General features: G+C 41.3%; 2 protein-coding genes across 2 annotated transcripts; one reads left to right on the plus strand and one right to left on the minus strand.

Annotated features, from left to right (window-relative positions):
* Positions 1-6,401, plus strand: LOC113447983 (solute carrier family 22 member 13-like). The gene is made up of 9 exons (XM_026718496.1): positions 1-375; positions 569-672; positions 3,068-3,222; positions 3,584-3,752; positions 4,101-4,221; positions 4,796-4,890; positions 5,004-5,218; positions 5,680-5,788; positions 6,122-6,401. The coding sequence occupies exons 1-9, from the start codon at positions 1-3 to the stop codon at positions 6,399-6,401; spliced, it is 1,623 nt and encodes a 540-aa protein (XP_026574281.1).
* A 6,145-nt stretch (positions 6,402-12,546) lies between these two features.
* On the minus strand, positions 12,547-19,921 carry LOC113447974 (uncharacterized). Its single transcript, XM_026718486.2, has 2 exons — positions 19,801-19,921; positions 12,547-18,126 (listed from the first exon to the last, which is right to left on the minus strand). The coding sequence occupies exons 1-2, from the start codon at positions 19,845-19,847 to the stop codon at positions 15,099-15,101; spliced, it is 3,075 nt and encodes a 1,024-aa protein (XP_026574271.1). The 5' UTR covers positions 19,848-19,921; the 3' UTR covers positions 12,547-15,098.
* Positions 19,922-20,375: the final 454 nt, after the last annotated feature.

A 20,375-nucleotide genomic window follows, 5' to 3' on the forward strand; every position in this document is an offset into this window, starting at 1 on the left:
ATGCCAAGATTTGGAGACGTTTTGAAGATGATCGGGGAGTTTGGGGCGTTTCAGAAATTTTTGGTGTTGCTCCTCTGCATCCCTAGTTTCTTAACACCATTTCACATGTTTGGTCAAATGTTTATAAGCGTGAATGATGTCCCTCACTATTGTAACACTAGCTGGATCCAGGCAATTAGCCCCAACCTAACTTTTCAACAGAGGCTGAATCTGACCATCCCCAAGAGAACGGATGATTCTCTGGATGAATGTTCTAGATTCACTCCGGTCGATTTGGACATTGAAACGATCATGAAATACGGGCTCAATTCCACACAGACCTGCGAACAGGGATGGGTGTATCCAACAATGAAAGTTCCAACTTTGGTCACAGAGGTACGTGCTGGTACTGCGTTCCTTTTAAATGCAGAATGGTTCTGTTCCTGAAATCTTGACAATTGCATCATCTCCTTCAAAGCAATGGATGGAATCGTTGCAGCTTTCCCGTTACTCTAGAATGGTGGCTGGGGAATTAAGGAAGCTAACTAAACATAATTTTATCTCTCCCCCCCCCCTGCCCCCACTTTAGTTTGATCTAGTCTGTGACCGGAGGGACTTATGCGACATATCCCAATCTATTTTTATGGGTGGTCTCTTGGCCGGATCGCTGATCTTCAGTTCCCTGAGTGACAGGTAAGATATCTCACACACAGAAGCTGTTGCTGGAGTTTGACGGGGTGGTTTAGCAGTTTATGCAAGGTATCACAAAAAAGTTCAAGGCCTGCAATCCATGCCCTTGCCTTTTTTTTTTGTTGTTTACACAAGTTGCACATCTGGTTATCTGTTTCCCCACCTTAGTCCTTCAACTTTCTCAAGAGGACACCCATTACTCCATTTAATGAGTCAATTCTGCTTGTGAGGCTCCCTCCTCTTCTCTTCCATTTTTTTCCCCCAGCATTATGAAGTTCTCCACGGGCCTGCATCTTCACGTAATGTGTCCCAAAGTCCATCATCAAATGCAGGCAACCATGTCCATGGGATAGAAGCTTTTTCTGTATCTATATTCAAGATTAAGCTTCCATCTCGTGATTATATGGCTGCCATCTTGACAACTTCTTGAAGACGCTCCAGCCCCGGTTTGTTCAAGGCCTGCAATCCATGCCCTTGCCTTTTTTTTTTTTTTTTACACAAGTTGCACATCTGGTTATCTGTTTCCCCACCTTAGTCCTCCAGCTTTCTCAAGAGTATATCCATTACTCCATTTAATGAGTCAATTCTGCTTGTGTGGCTTCCTCCTCTTCCCTTCCATTTTTTTCCCCAGCATTATGAAGTTCTCCACAGGCCTGCATCTTCACGTAATGTGTCCCAAAGTCCATCATCAAAATGCAGGCAACCATGTCCATGGGATAGAAGCTTTTTCTGTATCTATATTCAAGATTAAGCTTCCATCTCGTGATTATATGGCTGCCATCTTGACAACTTCTTGAAGACGCTCCAGCCCCGGTTTGTTCAAGGCCTGCAATCCATGCCCTTGCCTTTTTTTTTTACACAAGTTGCACATCTGGTTATCTGTTTCCCCACCTTAGTCCTTCAGCTTTTTCAAGAGGACACCCATTACTCCATTTAATGAGTCAATTCTGCTTGTGAGGCTCCCTCCTCTTCTCTTCCATTTTTTTTCCCCAGCATTATGAAGTTCTCCACGGGCCTGCATCTTCACGTAATGTGTCCCAAAGTCCATCATCAAAATGCAGGCAACCATGTCCATGGGATAGAAGCTTTTTCTGTATCTATATTCAAGATTAAGCTTCCATCTCGTGATTATATGGCTGCCATCTTGACAACTTCTTGAAGACGCTCCAGCCCAGGTTTGTTCAAGGCCTGCAATCCATGCCCTTGCCTTTTTTTTTTTTTTTTACACAAGTTGCACATCTGGTTATCTGTTTCCCCACCTTAGTCCTCCAGCTTTCTCAAGAGTATATCCATTACTCCATTTAATGAGTCAATTCTGCTTGTGTGGCTTCCTCCTCTTCCCTTCCATTTTTTTCCCCAGCATTATGAAGTTCTCCACAGGCCTGCATCTTCACGTAATGTGTCCCAAAGTCCATCAAAATGCAGGCAACCATGTCCATGGGATAGAAGCTTTTTCTGTATCTATATTCAAGATTAAGCTTCCATCTCGTGATTATATGGCTGCCATCTTGACAACTTCTTGAAGACGCTCCAGCCCAGGTTTGTTCAAGGCCTGCAATCCATGCCCTTGCCTTTTTTTTTTTTACACAAGTTGCACATCTGGTTATCTGTTTCCCCACCTTAGTCCTTCAGCTTTTTCAAGAGGACACCCATTACTCCATTTAATGAGTCAATTCTGCTTGTGTGGCTTCCTCCTCTTCCCTTCCATTTTTTCCCCCAGCATTATGAAGTTCTCCATGGGCCTGCATCTTCACGTAATGTGTCCCAAAGTCCATCAAAATGCAGGCAACCATGTCCATGGGATAGAAGCTTTTTCTGTATCTATATTCAAGATTAAGCTTCCATCTCGTGATTATATGGCTGCCATCTTGACAACTTCTTGAAGATGCTCCAGCCCAGGTTTGTTCAAGGCCTGCAATCCATGCCCTTGCCTTTTTTTTTTTTTTTTACACAAGTTGCACATCTGGTTATCTGTTTCCCCACCTTAGTCCTTCAGCTTTTTCAAGAGGACACCCATTACTCCATTTAATGAGTCAATTCTGCTTGTGTGGCTTCCTCCTCTTCCCTTCCATTTTTTCCCCCAGCATTATGAAGTTCTCCACAGGCCTGCATCTTCACGTAATGTGTCCCAAAGTCCATCAAAATGCAGGCAACCATGTCCATGGGATAGAAGCTCTTTCTGTATCTATATTCAAGATTAAGCTTCCATCTCGTGATTATATGGCTGCCATCTTGACAACTTCTTGAAGATGTTCCAGCCCAGGCTTTGTTTGCTATAAAAAAAGAAAAAAACAGCTTACTTTTCTTTAGGAAAAACAGTTAATAAACTTTTTTTAAAAAAAAAATGTGTGTAATTTTCATTCTGAGCATTATAATGGAGTCTTCTTGTTTTCTCCAGGGCTGGAAGTCGCATGTCCATCCTAGTTGCCTTGTTCATAATGGCATTCTTTGGCTGTATCATCAGCCTGGCTTCCCATTTCTATGTTTACATCGCCCTGAGATTCATTGTGGGAACAGCTCTGGCTGGGATCAGCATTAGTGTTGCAACCTTGAGTAAGTCCTAGAAATCCAGCCTCTGAAGAGATCACACCCTCCGCTTTTCAAACAAATGTACCCTAACTTTATTGTTTTAAAAAGATTTCAGAAAATCCTCGGTATATTAAGATTTGGAGAAACTCTGCTCCTTCCTTCTGATGAGTGCATTTGGGGTTGGGGATCTCTGGGGTGCACAAAGAGCCCAGAAGTTACTGAATCAAAATGTAAAGTTGTTCAGAGGCAAACTTTTATTGCAGACTGTAAAACGAGTCATTCATTCAATGTCCAGGGTTGGGAATGGATTTCTGCATGGAAAAATGGAAGTAGGTGGGAAAAGTTTCTTTGTGAAGAGGCTTGAATGTTTTCCAATTCTCTTCAGGTTCAGAGTGGGTCGGCCCATCGTACCGTCCACAGGCACTGATTATCATCCATTGTGCCAACGCGTTGGGTCAAATGGCTCTAGCTGGCATAGCATACTTTGTCCCTGATTGGCGGCTGTTTCAGATCACAGTCTCGGCCCCTGCCTTTCTCGTCTTTTTCTACTCTTGGTAAGTCTTCTGCATTTATGCTGGAAGGAATTTGCATCTTCAGCCTTTTGTGGGCATCTAATTCTGGGATTTGAACTTATGTTTTTGATTCAGGTCAGTTTGAACTACTAAGTTGAGAACGTAATTGGCAATTTGCAGTTTAAAAGATCTGGATTTCAACTCCCAGAATTTCCCAGCCAGAATGGGGGGCGGGGTTTGAAATTCAGGCTTCTTAAAATTAAGAAACACTGGCCTACAAGAAGGTATCCAGCTGTTCTTACTATTCAAATTCCCAAAGGGAACAACCATTCAGCTTCTACCCTTCCCAAATCCATTTCTACTTCTGATTTACCTTTTTATCTGTTGCAGGGTCCTCCCGAGTTCTGCTCGATGGCTGATAACCAAAAAGAAGATGAAGGAAGCAAAAGATAGCCTTCTAAGAGCTGCCGCCGCCAACAATCGAGTTATATCTGAGGATGTCATTGATCAGGTACCAAATGCATAATTATTGTGGCGCTCTTTTTGAGGAACATTTTAGAATAGAACACTTTAAAAAAGATCAAAATTGGCTTTATTGCTCTTTTTCCGATGCTATAACTTCTAGTCCCAGCCCCTTATTTGGGTCCTTACCTTTTTCTCCCTGGAGGGATCTTTTGGACAAAATTTCTGGCTTTTGTTCTCCCTGCTTCCTTTTATATAGCCATGATGACTAAAACTTCTGCCCAGCTTTACAAAAACAAGGCTATAAACCTGCATTTTTATCCAACAAGTGCACAGATATTCCTCCACGCCATTCATGTAGTGCCAGAAGTCTCCAAACTTGGCAACTTTAAGACTTAGGGACCAGCTCCCTTCTCCAGCCAGCATAGCCAAGTTTGGAAACCTTTGGTGTAGTCACTCTTCAAAGTTACAGCAACTCTGAAAACATGGACTTGCTCACTAGCACTTAAGACGGTCATAGCATCCTAACCAAAATTTGGGAGCTTGGCAACCAGGATATATTTACAAGACAGTAACTGTGGAATTTGACTCATGTTTTGCCTCTCATTTTGTGGTCATTCCAGTTGGCTCCAGAAAGGAAGGTGCCAAGTAAATGTATCCTAGACCTTTTCAAGAAATCGTACCTGAGGAATATGACTTTGATCATGGCCTGGATATGGTAAGTCTACTTTAAAGGGCATTTTTTAAAAGCCGCACAAAGCAGGTGCATTTTCAATGTAACGTACATGAAAACTAATGCAACTTCTCAGAGGAACCTTGTCCTCTGGTTAGGTTTGTGGACAGTTTGGTGTATTATGAAGTGAGTTTTCACGTTGGCGATTTTGGCCTGAACATCTACTTAACCCAGCTCATCTTTGGAGCAGTGGAGATCCCATCTCGCATCCTCTCCATTTTTCTGCTTCAATGGATCGGAAGGAAGAAGTGTCAGTCCACTTGGCTAGTCCTGGGCGGAATCGTGTGTGTGATGATCTCCGTGTTGCCCAAAGGTACATTAGATATTTGAGGAACCCCAAAACAGCAAAGGTTTATCTTGGGAGTTCAATAGATTGTGAGTGGTTTAATTTTACCAGGATTGGTTGCTTGGGTGCCATAAAAGTTGTTTTTTTTTTACTCTTAGCAATCACATAGGGTTTTTCCCTTCCATCTTTTTCAGCATTAGAGCCCTTTCAAGAGGAAAAGTGAAAAATGCAGGCCTTGACTCCAATTCTTAATTTATGTTTTCCAATTTTATATTTTCTCCTCGGTGGCACCTCATGGGTGACTAAAACCTTCCTGATTAGTGCAGGAATTCAGTAAATGACTAAAACTTTCTCCTGCAAGGGTCACAGCCTAACCCCACTCATGGATTTGTGTGAACTTAGATCCCAGGTTTGAAACTTTCAAATGTTTGTAACCTCTCATATTGGATCTTCTGTGCTCTGTCCTCATTGTTTCCCTCCCACACCAGAATACCCTCTGATTGTGACTGTGTTAGCTGTGATTGGAAAATCTTCCATGGCTGCTGCTTTTTCAACCACCTACCTGTTTTCTGCTGAGATATTTCCCACCGTTGTCAGGTAAAGAGATTATTTATCTATTTATATTGTTTATTTACTTACTAACTTGGTTTATAAAGACATCCGGATCAAGCATTGTAACTGGGCAGCACAAAACAACAAACAACAAAATAACCAAGACATGTGCCTTCCCCAATCTTAAAATAAATGCAATACATAATTTAATTGTTAGCCCTGTTTTTCAAACTTGGCAACTTTTAAGTTATGTGGACTTCAGCTTTTAGGATTCCCAGCAGAGAAGAAGTTCATGTTTGCTTCTCAATTCTTTTTGAAAACTTTTTAGTATAGTAAGGTTGAGTGACTCAATTTCTTTTATTCTATTTCCTCCACCAGACAATTCGGCCTTGGCTTCTGTTCTACGTTTGCTCGAGTTGCAGGCATCCTTGCGCCTTTGCTTGGCATTTTGGCCAAATACCACCTTGCTATTCCTATGTTTACCTGTGGAAGTTTAGCGCTGATTGCAGGAATATTATGCTTTTTCCTTCCTGAGACATGCAACAAAGATCTTCAGGATCTGATAGCTGAGCCTGAGCCTGATCCTGATCCTGATCCTGATCCTGATCCTGATCCTGCACCTGCACCTGCACCTGCACCTGCACCAGTCCAAGAGTGAGTTTATTAAATTTGTTTCTCGAATTTATATGACTGCTAAACTTTCAACCCCCTGGATGGCTTACCATATTAGTCAATGTGGTAATGGTTGTCCCAAAGGTGCTTTTTCGCGAAGCAACTGGACTTCTTTCGTTTTTGTTTCTCATCCAAGAACCTGCTGCTCCTCCTCCTTCTCCCTTCTTCCTTCCTTCTGTTATTTTGTTATTCTCTGAAGCTTCTCAGATAAGAAACAAAATGTTCTCAAAGAAAAGCAAAGTCCAGTTGCCTTTTGAAAAAGCACTTTTGGGACAGAGAAAAAGAGAAAGAAACATTCAAGTGAAGAGTCCAACTTTCTTGAAGATGGCAACTATTCCAAAGATTTATGATGTCTGTCTACTGCTGTGTTTCTCAGTCTTTGCCCCCTTTTTTAAATGGGTGGACTTCAACTTCCTGTTTGTTCTTTTTAGAATCCCAACAATTTACGCTGATTGTCAAGTGGCAATCATGATTGAAGAAGACGAAGTCCCATGTGAACCAACGGTCAGGAGAAGCTATGTGTAGAACCAATAAGTTTATTGAGTTTTGTATTTTACAAACTTGGTTTTACTAACTTGGTTTGTTACATAATCTATTTTTGCTGATTATAAATGTAAGAAATTTTGTATCCTATTCAGAATTATTCTAGTCACAGTTATAACATTGACATAATGTTTTCACATTGGGGGTATTATTTAGATTTGGGGTGCACATAACCTTGGACTAATGAGCTACAACCACCTTCCAGGGATTAGATGATGACTTTAATTTCTTTGTATCTGCATATCAATAAAACTGCATGACAAAAATCGTTGCTGCCTATTGCTTTTCTTTTAAATTTTCTATTTATTAAAATACTGCATTACCTGGTAGTCACTTGGGGTTGGAAATTCAGTGGATCAGAATAATTTTATATTTGGTTTCAAGACACCTTGAAGCAATCGGAACATCCTAGAACATGATTGGCTGGCAGGATTATACTGACCCTGCCAAATCTGTGTATGGATGTGGTTGAAGGACATGCATGGATGTATACAGGTAATTCTCAACTTAGGATGCTCTTTTAGTGATTGTTCAAAGTTACCATGATGCTGGAAAACCTGACTTACTGGCACTTAGGATGTCTATGGAGATTCTCAAATCACCCAGGTCACAGAACAAACAACATTGAATAACAGAGTTAGAAGGGACCTCAGAGGTTCTCTAGACCAACCCCTGCTTGAGCACAAGGCCCTATATCCTTTCAGACAAATGATTATCTGATCTCTCTTTGAAAGCTTCCAGTGAGGGAGTACCCACAACTGCTGAAGTTATTCCAACAGTGCTTTGCAAACTCCCATGGTTTTCAAACTTCAAAAAGCGCCTTTCCAAACTTCACAGTTGTCCCAAAGTTCACAGTTGTCCCAAAGTTGCTTTTCAAAAGGCAATTGGCCTTTTGTGTTTTGTGTTAAACATTTTGTTTCTTATCCAAGAAGCTTCAGAGAATAACAGAGGTTGGAAGTTCTCCACTCCTCTACTCGTTGCAGAGTAGCTTATGCCACCAGACTTGAAATTCTAGACCTAGAAAATCTAGAACTACGCTGTCTTCGGTCTGATCTAAGTATAGTATATAAAATCATACATTGCAATGTCCTGTGCTGAATGCTTCAGCTTCAACCATAACAACACAAGAGCACACAATAGATACAAACTCAAGGTTAATTGCACCAAACTTGATTGCAGGAAATACGACTTCAGCAACAGAGTGGTCAATGTCTGGAATACTCTACCTGACTCTGTGGTTTCTTCCCCAAACCCCAAAAACTTTAACCTTAGACTGTCTACTATTGACCTCACCCCTTTCCTAAGAGATCTGTAGGGGGTGTGCATAAGCGCACCAACATGCCTACCGTCCCTGTCCTACTGTTTCTTTTATTTTTCTTATATGTATCCATGTATTCATAACTATGTTTATACTTATACCTGTTATCTAATAATTGTTTGACTAAATAAAATAAATAAATTAAAAAAAAACATTGAAGGTCTTCTAGTCCAACTCTCTACGCAGGCAGAAAACCTGGTCCCATTTCAGAAAAATGGCTATCCAAACTCTTCTTAAAAGTCTCCAAGCTTCTTCAGCCTGAGATTTCAAGATTAAAAAAAAAAAAACACCACACCCAAGGACGTCCAGTTCCCTTTTAAAAAGCACCTTGGCCATTTAGGGCCATTGCAATTTCCTTACAGTCAGATTATTGTGGTTTGGATGCTTGGCAACTGGCTTTTATGACAGATTTAGCATCTGGGAATAGGGGAGGGGGCAAGGCCCTGTTATTGCCATCGTAACCTTCCCAGGAGGCTTCTGACATGCAGTATCAACATAGGAAGGTATTTTATTTAACCTGGTTAAAAAAAGAGTCAAGTCAAGCACAATCACACGGTGACTCACCTAATGACTGTATTGCTTGGTGACAGAAGTTCTGGTTCAGTGGTGGGATTAAAAAAAAAAAAAATTACCCTTTCTGTGGGCATGGCTTGGTGGGCGTGGCAGGGGAAGGTTACTGCAAAAAAAACCTTCCCTCCCCACCTCATTAACCTACTTTCCAGCTCTGTTCTCCTGTGCAGGGCAACCAAAGAAGACCCAGCCAATCAGCTGGGAGGCAGAGAAGAGATGGGGTTGGCGGGGCCAGTTGGAGGTGGATTTGCCAGTTCTCCAGACTACTCAAAATTTCCACTACCAGTTTTCCAGAACTGGTCAGAACCTGCTGAATACCCACCTCTACTCTGGTTCCAGTTATAGTCACATGCTGAAGAATGTTGGTTTGTGGAGGTTCTAGATCATGGTTATCCCAAAGGTGCTTTGTTTTTTCAAGAAGCAACTGGATTTTCTTGCTTTTTCCTTGAAGACATTTCACTTCTCATCCAAGAAGCCTCATCAGTTCAGACTGATTGTGAATCTACTCAAAACTGAAGAAGCTTCTTGTATGAGAAGCGACACATCTTCAAGGAAAAACAAAGTAAGCCCAGTTGCCTCTTGAAAAAAACACCTTTGGGACTGAGGATTATTTGTACGCATACATTGAGGGAAGAGAACCTTAAGGCAACTTTGCTGACAGCTTTTAGGTGAGCAGAAGACATGGATGCAATGTGCTCAGTCAACAAGGCAGTCTTGGACAGGTAGTCCTTGACTTATGACCATCATTGAGCCCAACATTTCTATTGCTAAATGAGACATTCGTTGTTTGCCCCATTTTATGGACTTTCTTGACACCCCTGTTAAGTGAATCACTGCAGTTAATTTAGTAACATGGTTGTTAAGTGGAACTGGCTTCCCCGTTGGCTTTGCTTGTGAGAAGGTTTTAAAAGGGGTTCAGACGACACCAGGATATTGTGAGCATCATAAATATGAAATAGTTGCCAAACATCTGAATTTTGATTCACATGACCATTGGGGTGCCACAATGGTCATAAATGTGAAAAATGGTCTTTTTTTCCAGTGGTGTTGTAACTTTGAATGGTCCCTAAATGAGCTGTTGTAAGTCGAGGATTTCCTGTACATCCCTCACCCTTTTAGACTGGTCATTCAGCTGTTTTCAAAGATTGCAGCTACATTTTACAGGGTGACAGAGACACTGGTTTGGGGGAAGAGGGAAAGAGCTCCAGATTAGATCCAGATGGATCTTGACAGACTATAACACTGGGCTGTATCTAACAAAATGAAATTCAATGTAGAGAAAAGTCCTACACCTAGGCAAGAGAAACCAAAAGTACACATATAAACTGGGTGAAACCAGGCTCAATAGCAGTAACTGGGAGAGGGATCTTGGAGTCTTAGTGGACAACCAGCTAAATAGGAGCCAGCCGTGTGCAGCAGCAGCCAAAAAAGCTAATGCAATCCTAAGTTGTATTAACAGAGGGATACAGTCAAGATCAAGGGAAGTATTAATACCACTCTGTAAAGCCTTAGTAAGGCCACACCTAGAGTACCGCATCCAGTTTTGGTCACCACACCATGAAAAAGATTTTGAGATTCTAGAAAAGTGCAGAGAAGAGCAACCAGGATGATGAAGGGGCTGGAGGCTCAAACTTACGATGAACGGTTGCAGGAACTGGGCCTGGCTAGTCTAGGGAAGAGAAGGACCAGGGGAGACAGGAGAGCAGCCTTCCAATATCTGAGGGGCTGCAGCTATTTTCTAAAGCCCCTGTAGGCCAGGCAAGGAATAATGGATGGAAACTGAACAAGGAGAGATTTAATCTGGAAATAAAGAGAAACTTTCTGACAGTGAGAACAATCAACCAATTGATTGTTGGTGTAGGATCTCCTGCTTGGGGTTGGGCTACAAGGTCCCTCCCAACCCTAATTATCTGTTATCCGTTAGAGAACCAACTATGCAACTTACCAATGTCTGCATATCCTGTTTTAAAAACCTTGGACTTCTGCCTCTGGGATTGTTGCAGAATATTTCTTGACGGGAAAGGTTTAAAATTTTTAAAGCTTAAAGAGAAGAAGGGAAAGCAAATGATTTGTTTTGGAGAGTCAGCAGAAAGTGAATTGCACACTAGGGAGAATGCGGCCTGGTAGAGAATCCCATACAGACCCTGAAGATGGCTGCCAAATTGAAAGAGCAGCATTCCAGCTGCAAATAATAATAATAATGAAATAATAATAATAATAATAATAATAATAATAATAATAATAATAATAATAATAATAATAATAATAATAAATAGCCTGCAAAAAGGAAGAAACTTTTGGATATAGAGGAGAGAAGGATGAGCTGGTTGGGCATCTCTGATGTTAATTTAGAATAGAAGAACAGAGTTGGAAGGGACCTTGGAGGTCTTATAGTCCAACCCCTGCTTAGGCAGGAAACCCAGACAAAGGGTTCTCCAATCTCTTCTTCAAAACTTCCAAAACTTCTGGAGGCAAATTGTTCCACTGGTTAATTATTTCTCACTTTTAGGAAATTTCTCCTTAGTTCTAAGTTGCTTCTCTCCTTGATTAGTTTCCACCCATCACTTCTTGTCCTGCCTTCAGGTGCTTTGGAGAATAGCTTGACTGCCTCTTCTTTGGGGCAGCCCCTGAGATATTGGAGCACTGCTATCATGTCTCCCCTGGTCCTTCTTTTCATTAAAATAGACATAACCATTTCCCGCACGCGTTCTTCGTGTGTTTTAGCTTCCAGTCTCCTAAATCCTCTTTCTTGCTCTTCTCTGCATTCTTTCTAGAGTCTCAATATCTTTTTTATATCGTGGTGACCAAAACTGGATGCAGTATTCCAAGAGTGGCCTTACCAAGGCCTTATAAAGTGTTATTAACACTTCACATGACCTTGATTCGTGATCACAGTGTAGATGGCAACACAATACAGGTGAAGCAGGAGGAGGAATCTTGCAAGACCAAGATTTGCAGCAAATGGGCTGGTGCAAAAAATGAATGTTTGGGGATGCTCAGTCAGGGATCTGACACAACATTTGGAGGAGAATGCTGAGTATAGTAGTCCTCGAATTACAACCACAATTGAGCCCAGCATTTATATTCCTAAGTGAAACATTTGTTAAGTGAGTTTTGCCCACTTTTGCAACCTTTCCTGCAACAGTTGTTAAGTGAATCACTGCAGTTGTTAAGTTGTTAAGTGAACCTGGCTTCTCCCATTTGACTTTGCTTGCCAGAAGGTCACAAAAGGGGATCAAGTGATCCCCGGGACACTGCAACCGTCATAAATATGAACCAGTTGCCAAGCGTCTGAATTTGGATCATGGGACTCTGGGGATACCACAATGGTTGTTAAGTGTGAAATGTCAGTCCCTTTTCTCCGTGCCATTTTAACTGAATGGTCACTAACGAACTTATTCACTTAGTGACAGAATAATGCTGGAGTTATTTTTCTCTCTTTCCATTCTTCTTTCTAGGGTTTTGCAAGGCTAGGGTTAAAAAAAAGTTCAGATGGTGACCACAGTTTTCACTCCCACCCCAAAGACAGGATTTGAATTCATGCCGTGGCCTCCATTTTGACTTTTTTGCCTCTATCCCTGCAGACACCCCTACTAGGATGTGGGGAAAAAAGCACAGAAGACACAGATGAAATAAAAGGAGTCAATGAACAATATAAAAGACACGGATTCTTCCTTAAAATCAATATCTGGAGGAGGAGTTTTCTTCTTCTTCAAATAATTCATTTATTAAAGCATTGAAATAAAGAGAATGAACACTTATACAAAAGAAGAAGATGAAAGGAACACTGTGGATAAAAGATTAAGCATCATTAAATGGCCAAAGCTTTTGTAAGTATGATAACATTTGAAGTTTCATCCTTTCCTCATTTATTTGTTAAATTTACAAAGCTCAGTTCATTCATTCATTATAAGAAATCACTAGCAATCTCTATAAAACGCTACCCATAATGTTTTTGATATACGGTTATTGCTAAAAATCAAAAGTGGTAGAAAAGGAAGAAAAAGGGAGGAAGGGGGGAAAATCAGAAAAAGAGGGGGAAAAGGAAAGGATCAATTAAAAAAAGAAAAAGAACAATAAAATCAATATTAAAATTGCTTTGTGGGATTTTCTTCCATCCAGCCCTGCACCGTTTCCTGGAGCGAAATAGCATAGGTACGACGTACGCTATTTGGCCCAGCAATTTTTAACTGATCGACCCACTTATAAACAATCTTGGCTGTCTTTCAGGTTTCAAATTCGACTTACAACCACAACTGAGCCCGACATTTCTCTTGCTAAGTGAGACAGCTGTTAAATGAATTTTGACCCATTTCTCGCCACCGTTGCTAAGCGAATCACTGCAAATGTTCAGTTGGTCACAAGGTTGTTAAGTGAATCTTCTCAGAAGATCGCAAAAGTTGTTCACATGACCCCGGGACACTGCAACTGTTATAAATATGAGTCAGATGCCAAGTGTATGAATTTTGATCAAAGGACCATGGGGGATGCTGCAATCATTGTGTGTGCGTGAAAAAGGGGCATAAGTCACTTTTTACCAGTGCGGTGGTAACTTTGAACAGTCACTTATTGAACTGTTGTAAGTCGAGGACTAGCTGTAAAGGGAAAATAACTGTATAAACCCCCAACAGCATCTCCCCTAAGGACGCTGGGGAGACAGAAAACTGCATCCTCTGTGTATATAGAATTATGACCGATATATTCGCTTTTTTTCTCTGGGTCTAATAAGGCAGGATGGAGGGAGACATATCATCCCTAGTTTCTCAGCATACAATCATGTCTTGGTTTTAATTGACCCCACTTTTCATTTTTATTTTATCCTCAGGGAAAAAGGAGGAAATTGAAATGATAGTGTGTTTCCCTGGGGTGAGTAAAAGCAATTTCCTTTCTGCAAAATAATGACTGTTCAGGGTTTCTTTCCCTACCTTATAAAGAGTTAAAACAACCGAAAGAGATGAAGCGATCCGCGGTTGGGCAGAAGTCTAAATAACCTTTGCTTTCCGTCAATCTTTTTCAGGTTTTCACGGGCTAAGAAGGAGTGAGGATAACATAAGTGAGATTTTAAGAGACAGGTAGTTAGACTAGTTTTTATTTAATGTCACCACCTATCATGCTATTGGGGCAAAGTGAGGATTAAAATATAGAGGTAGCCCTGGATATATGATCACTTGTTTAATGACAGTTCCAAGTTATGTCAGTACAGGTAGTCCTTGGCTTACAACAGTTCGTTTAATGACTATTCCAAGTTACAATGGCACTGAATGACCATTCTTCCCACTTACGACCATTGTAATGTCCCCAAGTTCAGGTGATCAAAATTCAGAGGTTTGGCCATGGACTCACATATATGAGGCTTGCAATGGCGCAGGATCTTGCGTCCCCTTTTGCGACCATCTGACAAGCGAAGTCAATGGGGAAGCCAGATTTCGCTTAACAACCATGTTACTAACTCAACAACTGCAGTTAACAACGGTGGCAAGAAAGGTCGTGACATGCGGTAAAAACCAGTTAACAACTATCTTGCTTAGCAGCAGCCTCAATTGCAGGCCTGAGTCAAGGGCTACCTGTATTTTTTCTATTACCTTGGTTTGATTTCTGTTGGGTTTAGCATTGAGCCATAAGCCACCAAGAGGGATAACTCCAACAGAAATACATGCACCAAATACATGCATGTTCTCCTATAATTTCCGGAAGGAAGTTCTGGCAAAAATTTATGGTTATGCAGATAATTCTCTATTTGCGGCTGCAGTTGTGCGCAAGATTGTTTTTTGCCCTAAAGAAGAGGCTGTTAAGATAGTTGTGTTCGATTTTTCAATTTTCTTTTACCGTGGTTGTTAAGCAAATAACTGCAGTTGTTAAGTGAAACATGCAGTTATTCAACGAATCTTGCCTTGTCTATTGACTTTGCTTGTTGCAAGCTGGGTCGGAAGGTCACCTGTGGAGATCACATAACTCTGGCAAAAAAAAAACCACTGCAATCATCATAAACACAACCAAGTTGTCAAGCGCCCAACTTTTGATCAGGAGACCATGGTGTCATAAATGTGAGGACCTGCCGTAAGTCCCTTTTTTCAGTGCTGTTGTAACTTCGAACGGCACTAAACAAATAGTAGTAAGTGATATGTGTGTTTGGGTGTCTACAGGAGCACGAACAAGAAGGGTGCTTCATCAATTTGGTTTAGATTTAACTCAAGTTGTTCTTAAAACACACTAAGTCTCAGTTGGAACTCTGTAAGCACTGGGTGTCAAAGGTTATTGCAATTGTTCTTGTGGATGTCTACTCTCTAACACTTGAATTTTGTCCTCTGGCGGACTTTTATGTGACCTTTCTGTAGCCTTGCTCTGGAGGGTGTCTCGAAGTAGCTCAGGCATGGATTGAGCTGGAATAAGCACAGGGTGGAAATGATTTTCTTTAATGGAGTAATTCTCATTAGCGGCTTCTTCAATGTGCAGAGTTGGTTTAAAAGGATTATCTGAATCCGACTCCAGTGCCTGGAAATTTCCACTTTCTGGAGGTTGATTGTTCCTAAGGCTGTCCTCTCTGATCACCATGATTGGCTCCAACTCTGCAAACTGTGGATGGCTGATCCCCAGAAAGTTTTCTGAGCAAAAATGATCTTTCACGTGTACAAATTCTGTATCTGATCCAGAAGAGGATTCTGCATTTTCCTTCTCTGTGCTTGCTGATTCTTCCATCCCCTTAAAGGATGAAACCATATCAGGGACCCCAATCTCCTCATCCAATGCCTGAGTTTCATCTTTTGCCAAAGGGTGCAATAATGAAACATTTCTTGCCTTTATCTCTAAATCTTGACTGTCCACATCGTTCGATTCCTGCTCAGAAATAACATTTCTGCAAGAAACACTTGTCTCCACCAAAGTATTGGCAGAATACTGTGACGCGTTCTCTGTAGACGCCACACAACTCTGAAAACTAGTTAACGCTAATGATTTTTCAGGGTCCTCCACTGTATGTTCTGCATTTATATTTGATTGCCTCAGAACGTCAAGGGGCTTTGATCTAGGCTGCATTTGTGTGGTAGTTGAAATCTCTCTTCCAAGGTCCAAAAAAACTGTATTAACACTGTCCAGGGGTGGAGAATTCCTATTTTGATTTCCTTTTGAGCCAATTCCATGACTTTCCTTTGAATCTTGTGGGTCTGCCTCTGAATTCCTTGTCTTGAGAGCCATTCCGGAGTTCTCATCTTTCTTGGAAAAATCAGGTTTGGATAGGCTTAAGAAATGTGTAGGTTGTAAATCTACTTTTCCCGAAAGTTCTCCTAACTCTTTTCTTGGCTTTTCCTTTTGACTTTTGTCTTTACTATCTGAATGTCCAAACAGGGTGAGCAAAGCAGAATGAGTCTTGGCTGCTTTCTTGGTTCCTGAAATTGGCTTTTGGCTGGGAATACTTCTTTGTGTTTTGGGTGCAAAAAACTGAGCAAAAGGATTGTTTTGTTTTTTTAACGATTGTTTTTTGGAAGGCTCCGCTGTAATATCTTGATTTGTCGCCGGGACACTTTCGTGTTGAGCTTTGGTTTCCATCGTTACGTGTCCTGTCTCCTCTTTTTCTATCAAATCTAGGACTTCACAGGAAGGCAGTATTTCTGGATCTTTGGCAGAAGGCAGAAAACTGATATCTCTAGAGGTGTCTTCTTGGAATGCAAGTTCTAGGTGAAGTCCACTGCTGGCGTTTGCTTGCAGCTTTCCATTTGTGTTTGTGATTTCAGGAGTAGGTTCTGGGTTGCAGATCAAAGTAGCATGTTCTTGTAGGCTATTTCTGGGTAGAACTTCCCCGTTTTCAACATCATCTGCTTGTAAGCTGGGTAATGAGTCACCATCTTCTATGTTCCCAGCTTTGGCTGAAGAACTGGTTCTACCTTTAGCTCCAGTGTCCAGAGACACAGGAAAGCACGTTAGAGTCGCAAACTTGTCTGAGATTGCTCTTGGGTGCATTTCATCCTTTTTATCTTCTTTGCTTAAAGGGAGGGTTTCAGGAGAGAGTTGGTCGTCCATACTTGGTCGTTTTTCAGGTTGCAATATTTCAGTCTCTTCTTCAAGGAACTCATTCCTGGTCATCCAAGATGGTTTTGGTTCCTGGTTAGTTTCCAGGCAGGGCTTCACTGGATCCACGTTGAAAGTCTTCTTGCTATGATTGTTCTTCTTTTCCTCATGGCCAGGAGAAGATACCAAACCTTCAGGCTTTGATTGGGAGGGTTCCTCATTTTGCATTGATACCATGGTGCCATCACTTGGTTCTTCTGCATCTTTACTTTCTAGCGTGTCCGGTGTATTTTTCTGGCTGGCTTTTTGAAGTTTCTTCTTTGATCTCTGCTCCAGAGGTGGCACCAAACCTGGTAACGTTGTCCTGATTTTAGGAAGAGGTTTGACCACCTGCCTTGGATTCTTTCCATCAGAGGTGACCTTCCAGGAGGAATCTCCACCAGGTTGGAGATCACCTTGGAAACAATCTTTTGCAAGTTGAGGAGCACCTCGTGTTGTGGCTGCAGGTGTCACTGTAGTATGTCTAAGTGCTCCTTCAGAAGATAGAAATGTACCACCGAGTGAAGACCTTGCAAGGTTCAGTGATAAAGAGGTCACCTTGGAAGTGCTTCTTTCAACTCCAGAGGTGCTAGTTTGGAATCTCCTGGCCTTTTCTAATAGGCTGGGCCCTGTTTTTCCTACTTGAACTCCTACAATTCCTTCATCCACAAACAATTGTCTATTTTCCAGTGCTCCCAGTTCTTGATTTCCATGTCCTTTTTTAATCCAGTGCAAAACTCGGTCCCTACATTTTGGGCCAATGACTCTGGGAAGTTGGCTCTTCTGTTCCCCCAAACTTTCTGGTATGAAATTATCTTCCCAGGTCTTGTAATAACTCCTATCTGACCTTTGGGGACTACGCAGAATCACTGTAGAATCTTGTGTTTCTTTTATTCCATATTGCTCATGTTTTCTGCCAGTATAACTTTTAGCATCTTTCTTTAAAGGTGAGCAGAGGGCTTTTGGCTTGCCTTGTGAGGTCACCTTATCACTCTGGTTACCCTGGAGATGTAAATCGGAAGGTCTCTTTGGCATTTTCTCTCGAGCCAAAATCCTTCCAGCGGAGCCACTCTTCGTTTGAGATTCTTGTCTTGGATTTGACTGGGTGCCTTTCAGTGGAAGCTGCTGATGGTTTGGGCTGAGGGTGGAGTTGGGGCCTCTTTTTCCTCTAACTTCAGCAACCAGCTTGGAACAAACTTTGCAGTAGAAAGCTCCTTGGAAGACTGCATAGTTGAGCATGCTGCAAAACACACATGGAGATACATAATTATTTCTATTATTTTGACAGCTTAAATAGCATCATTTGAAGCAAGAATACCATAGCAAGGAGAAGAATATGCAGTTTACTGGGCAGACAAGGAATAAGTATGTTATCTATATCAAAAGTGATTTTTATTTTTGGAAAGGCAACTGATGTGATTTTTTTTTTAAGGAAGAAAAAAATAAACAGCCCAGTTGCTTTTTCAAAAATAATAAAAAAACATTTTCGATATCACTATGTCCTAAATGACTGTGAATTTTCATAGACATTTACTTCATCAATAACCTTCTGTGTTTCTTGGAGTGTTTTTATATGATCTAAATACCCGCAGGTGAAAAAAATAACAAGGCCCCTGAAGGATTTACTAGCTTTGAACGTTAACCAGTTTCCATCTTCTGATTCTACAGTTGGTTTGCAAACCCAGTTTTACTACTGACACGGATTATGATCTTTCTGTTTGAAAAAGTTGACACCATAACTTGACTCTACATCTCTTTAAAAGAAGTTGAGGAAATTCTTCTAAATACTTTAAAAAATGGACAAAACATATCATGGTCAGTTCCCACTCCAATCGTATCAGTGAGGTCAGCAATCATTTTAGTTATTCATTCATACCCCAGCTTTCTTCTTCTTCTTTTTGTGTGTAAATAATTAAAGGTGGTAAACATATATAATAATTTTCCTCCCATTCTTCTCCCATTTTCCTTCCTATCCTTGTGAATTGGGCTGAGAGAAAGGGACTAGCCCAAAGTCATTCAGCTGGCTTTTATATCTAAGATAGGACTAAAACTCAGTCTTCCAGTAATATTATCCAGCTGGTTTTCATGGTGATTGGTCCAAAGTCCCCCAGTTGGCTTACCTGGCTAGGGCGGGACTAGAACTCACAGACGGCTAGTGATTGGGTCAAAGTCACCCATGCTGGTTTTGATGGGTAAGATGAGGCTAGAACTCAGGTCTCCTGGTGATTGACTCAAAATCCCCCAGTCAGCTTACATGGCTGAGGCAGGACTAGAATTCACCGTCTCCTACCTTCTAGGTAGTAGTCCTCATATTGTAACTGCACAGTTAGCCACTATCTAAAGTTACAGTGATGATAAATGAGGAGACTTACTAGTGGTCCCATCCAGTGCAGCATCCCATGTTTGCATTGATTGCAAATCAAGAGTTTGGTGCATGGCTTGCAATTGCAATGTCACCATGAATCATGGTCACTTAATCACAATTTCTGATGTTCTGTGAAGCCTTCTGTCAAACAAAGTCAATGGGGAAGCCAGCAGGAAGTCTGAGTTCATGCCACTTTTTTCACCAAAAAGCCTGCACTCAGTAGCACCTGCCCATAGCTCTTAACCACAATTCTTCATCCACTAGGTTGCTTGGCCTGGGATTCTTGTCTCTTCCCATGTTGCAATCATGTGAGGTCCTCATTTAATGACCCACATAATCCTGGCATTATATCGGGCCTGCTGGGATTTGCTATTGCTAACCGACGTGGTCACATGACCTCAAACACTACAATTGTATCGCTTGGCAATGAAAATTCCAGTCCCAACTGCCGTTGTAACTTGAGGACTACTTCTATAATTCTCCCACACATACACAAAAAGTTGGCTATGAGACTAATGAGGATGCCAGTTTTAAAATTTCGTGACTCACCTTAGATTCCTTCTACAATGCTGGCAGCAGAAACACATCTGGTGCATAGGAATATTTTGGATAAGCAGGCGCTGTGTTGGGTTGACTGGCACGCAACATAGTGCACATATTTCCTGTGGTTCTACCTGAAACAAGAAGGCAGGAGCAAGCCCAGATATTCAATAAAGTGACTGTAATTTTTATCGGGTTGATCTATTAAGAATAGGGCAGAAATTGCACCTCGACCAAAACCGGCTGGGCAAATTTACTATACATAAACAGGAAGCAAACCCCACATCTATTTGCACTGATGATGTTACTTAGATGGGTAATGAAATGTCTTCCAGAACAACCAAATTTAGAATCACTGACTCATCAGTTGTAGTGACTCAATTTATGGAAAAATTGAGTTGCTATAACAAGGACAGGAAATACCAAGGCAATGTTCAAATAAGACGGGATTGAACCCAGGTCGCGAAAGTAACTTGGGAATCCATCTCAGGCCCTCCTAGTTCCTAGGGAGGGAGGGAGAAACACATTCAGGTTTGCAAAATTCTGTTTTTTCAACTATTACCCTAAAAGAGATCCTGACCTGT

The sequence above is a fragment of the Pseudonaja textilis genome, chromosome Z (genome assembly GCF_049901715.1).
Source record: "Pseudonaja textilis isolate UNSWEBS1 chromosome Z, rPseTex1.2, whole genome shotgun sequence".
Taxonomy (NCBI): domain Eukaryota; kingdom Metazoa; phylum Chordata; class Lepidosauria; order Squamata; family Elapidae; genus Pseudonaja; species Pseudonaja textilis.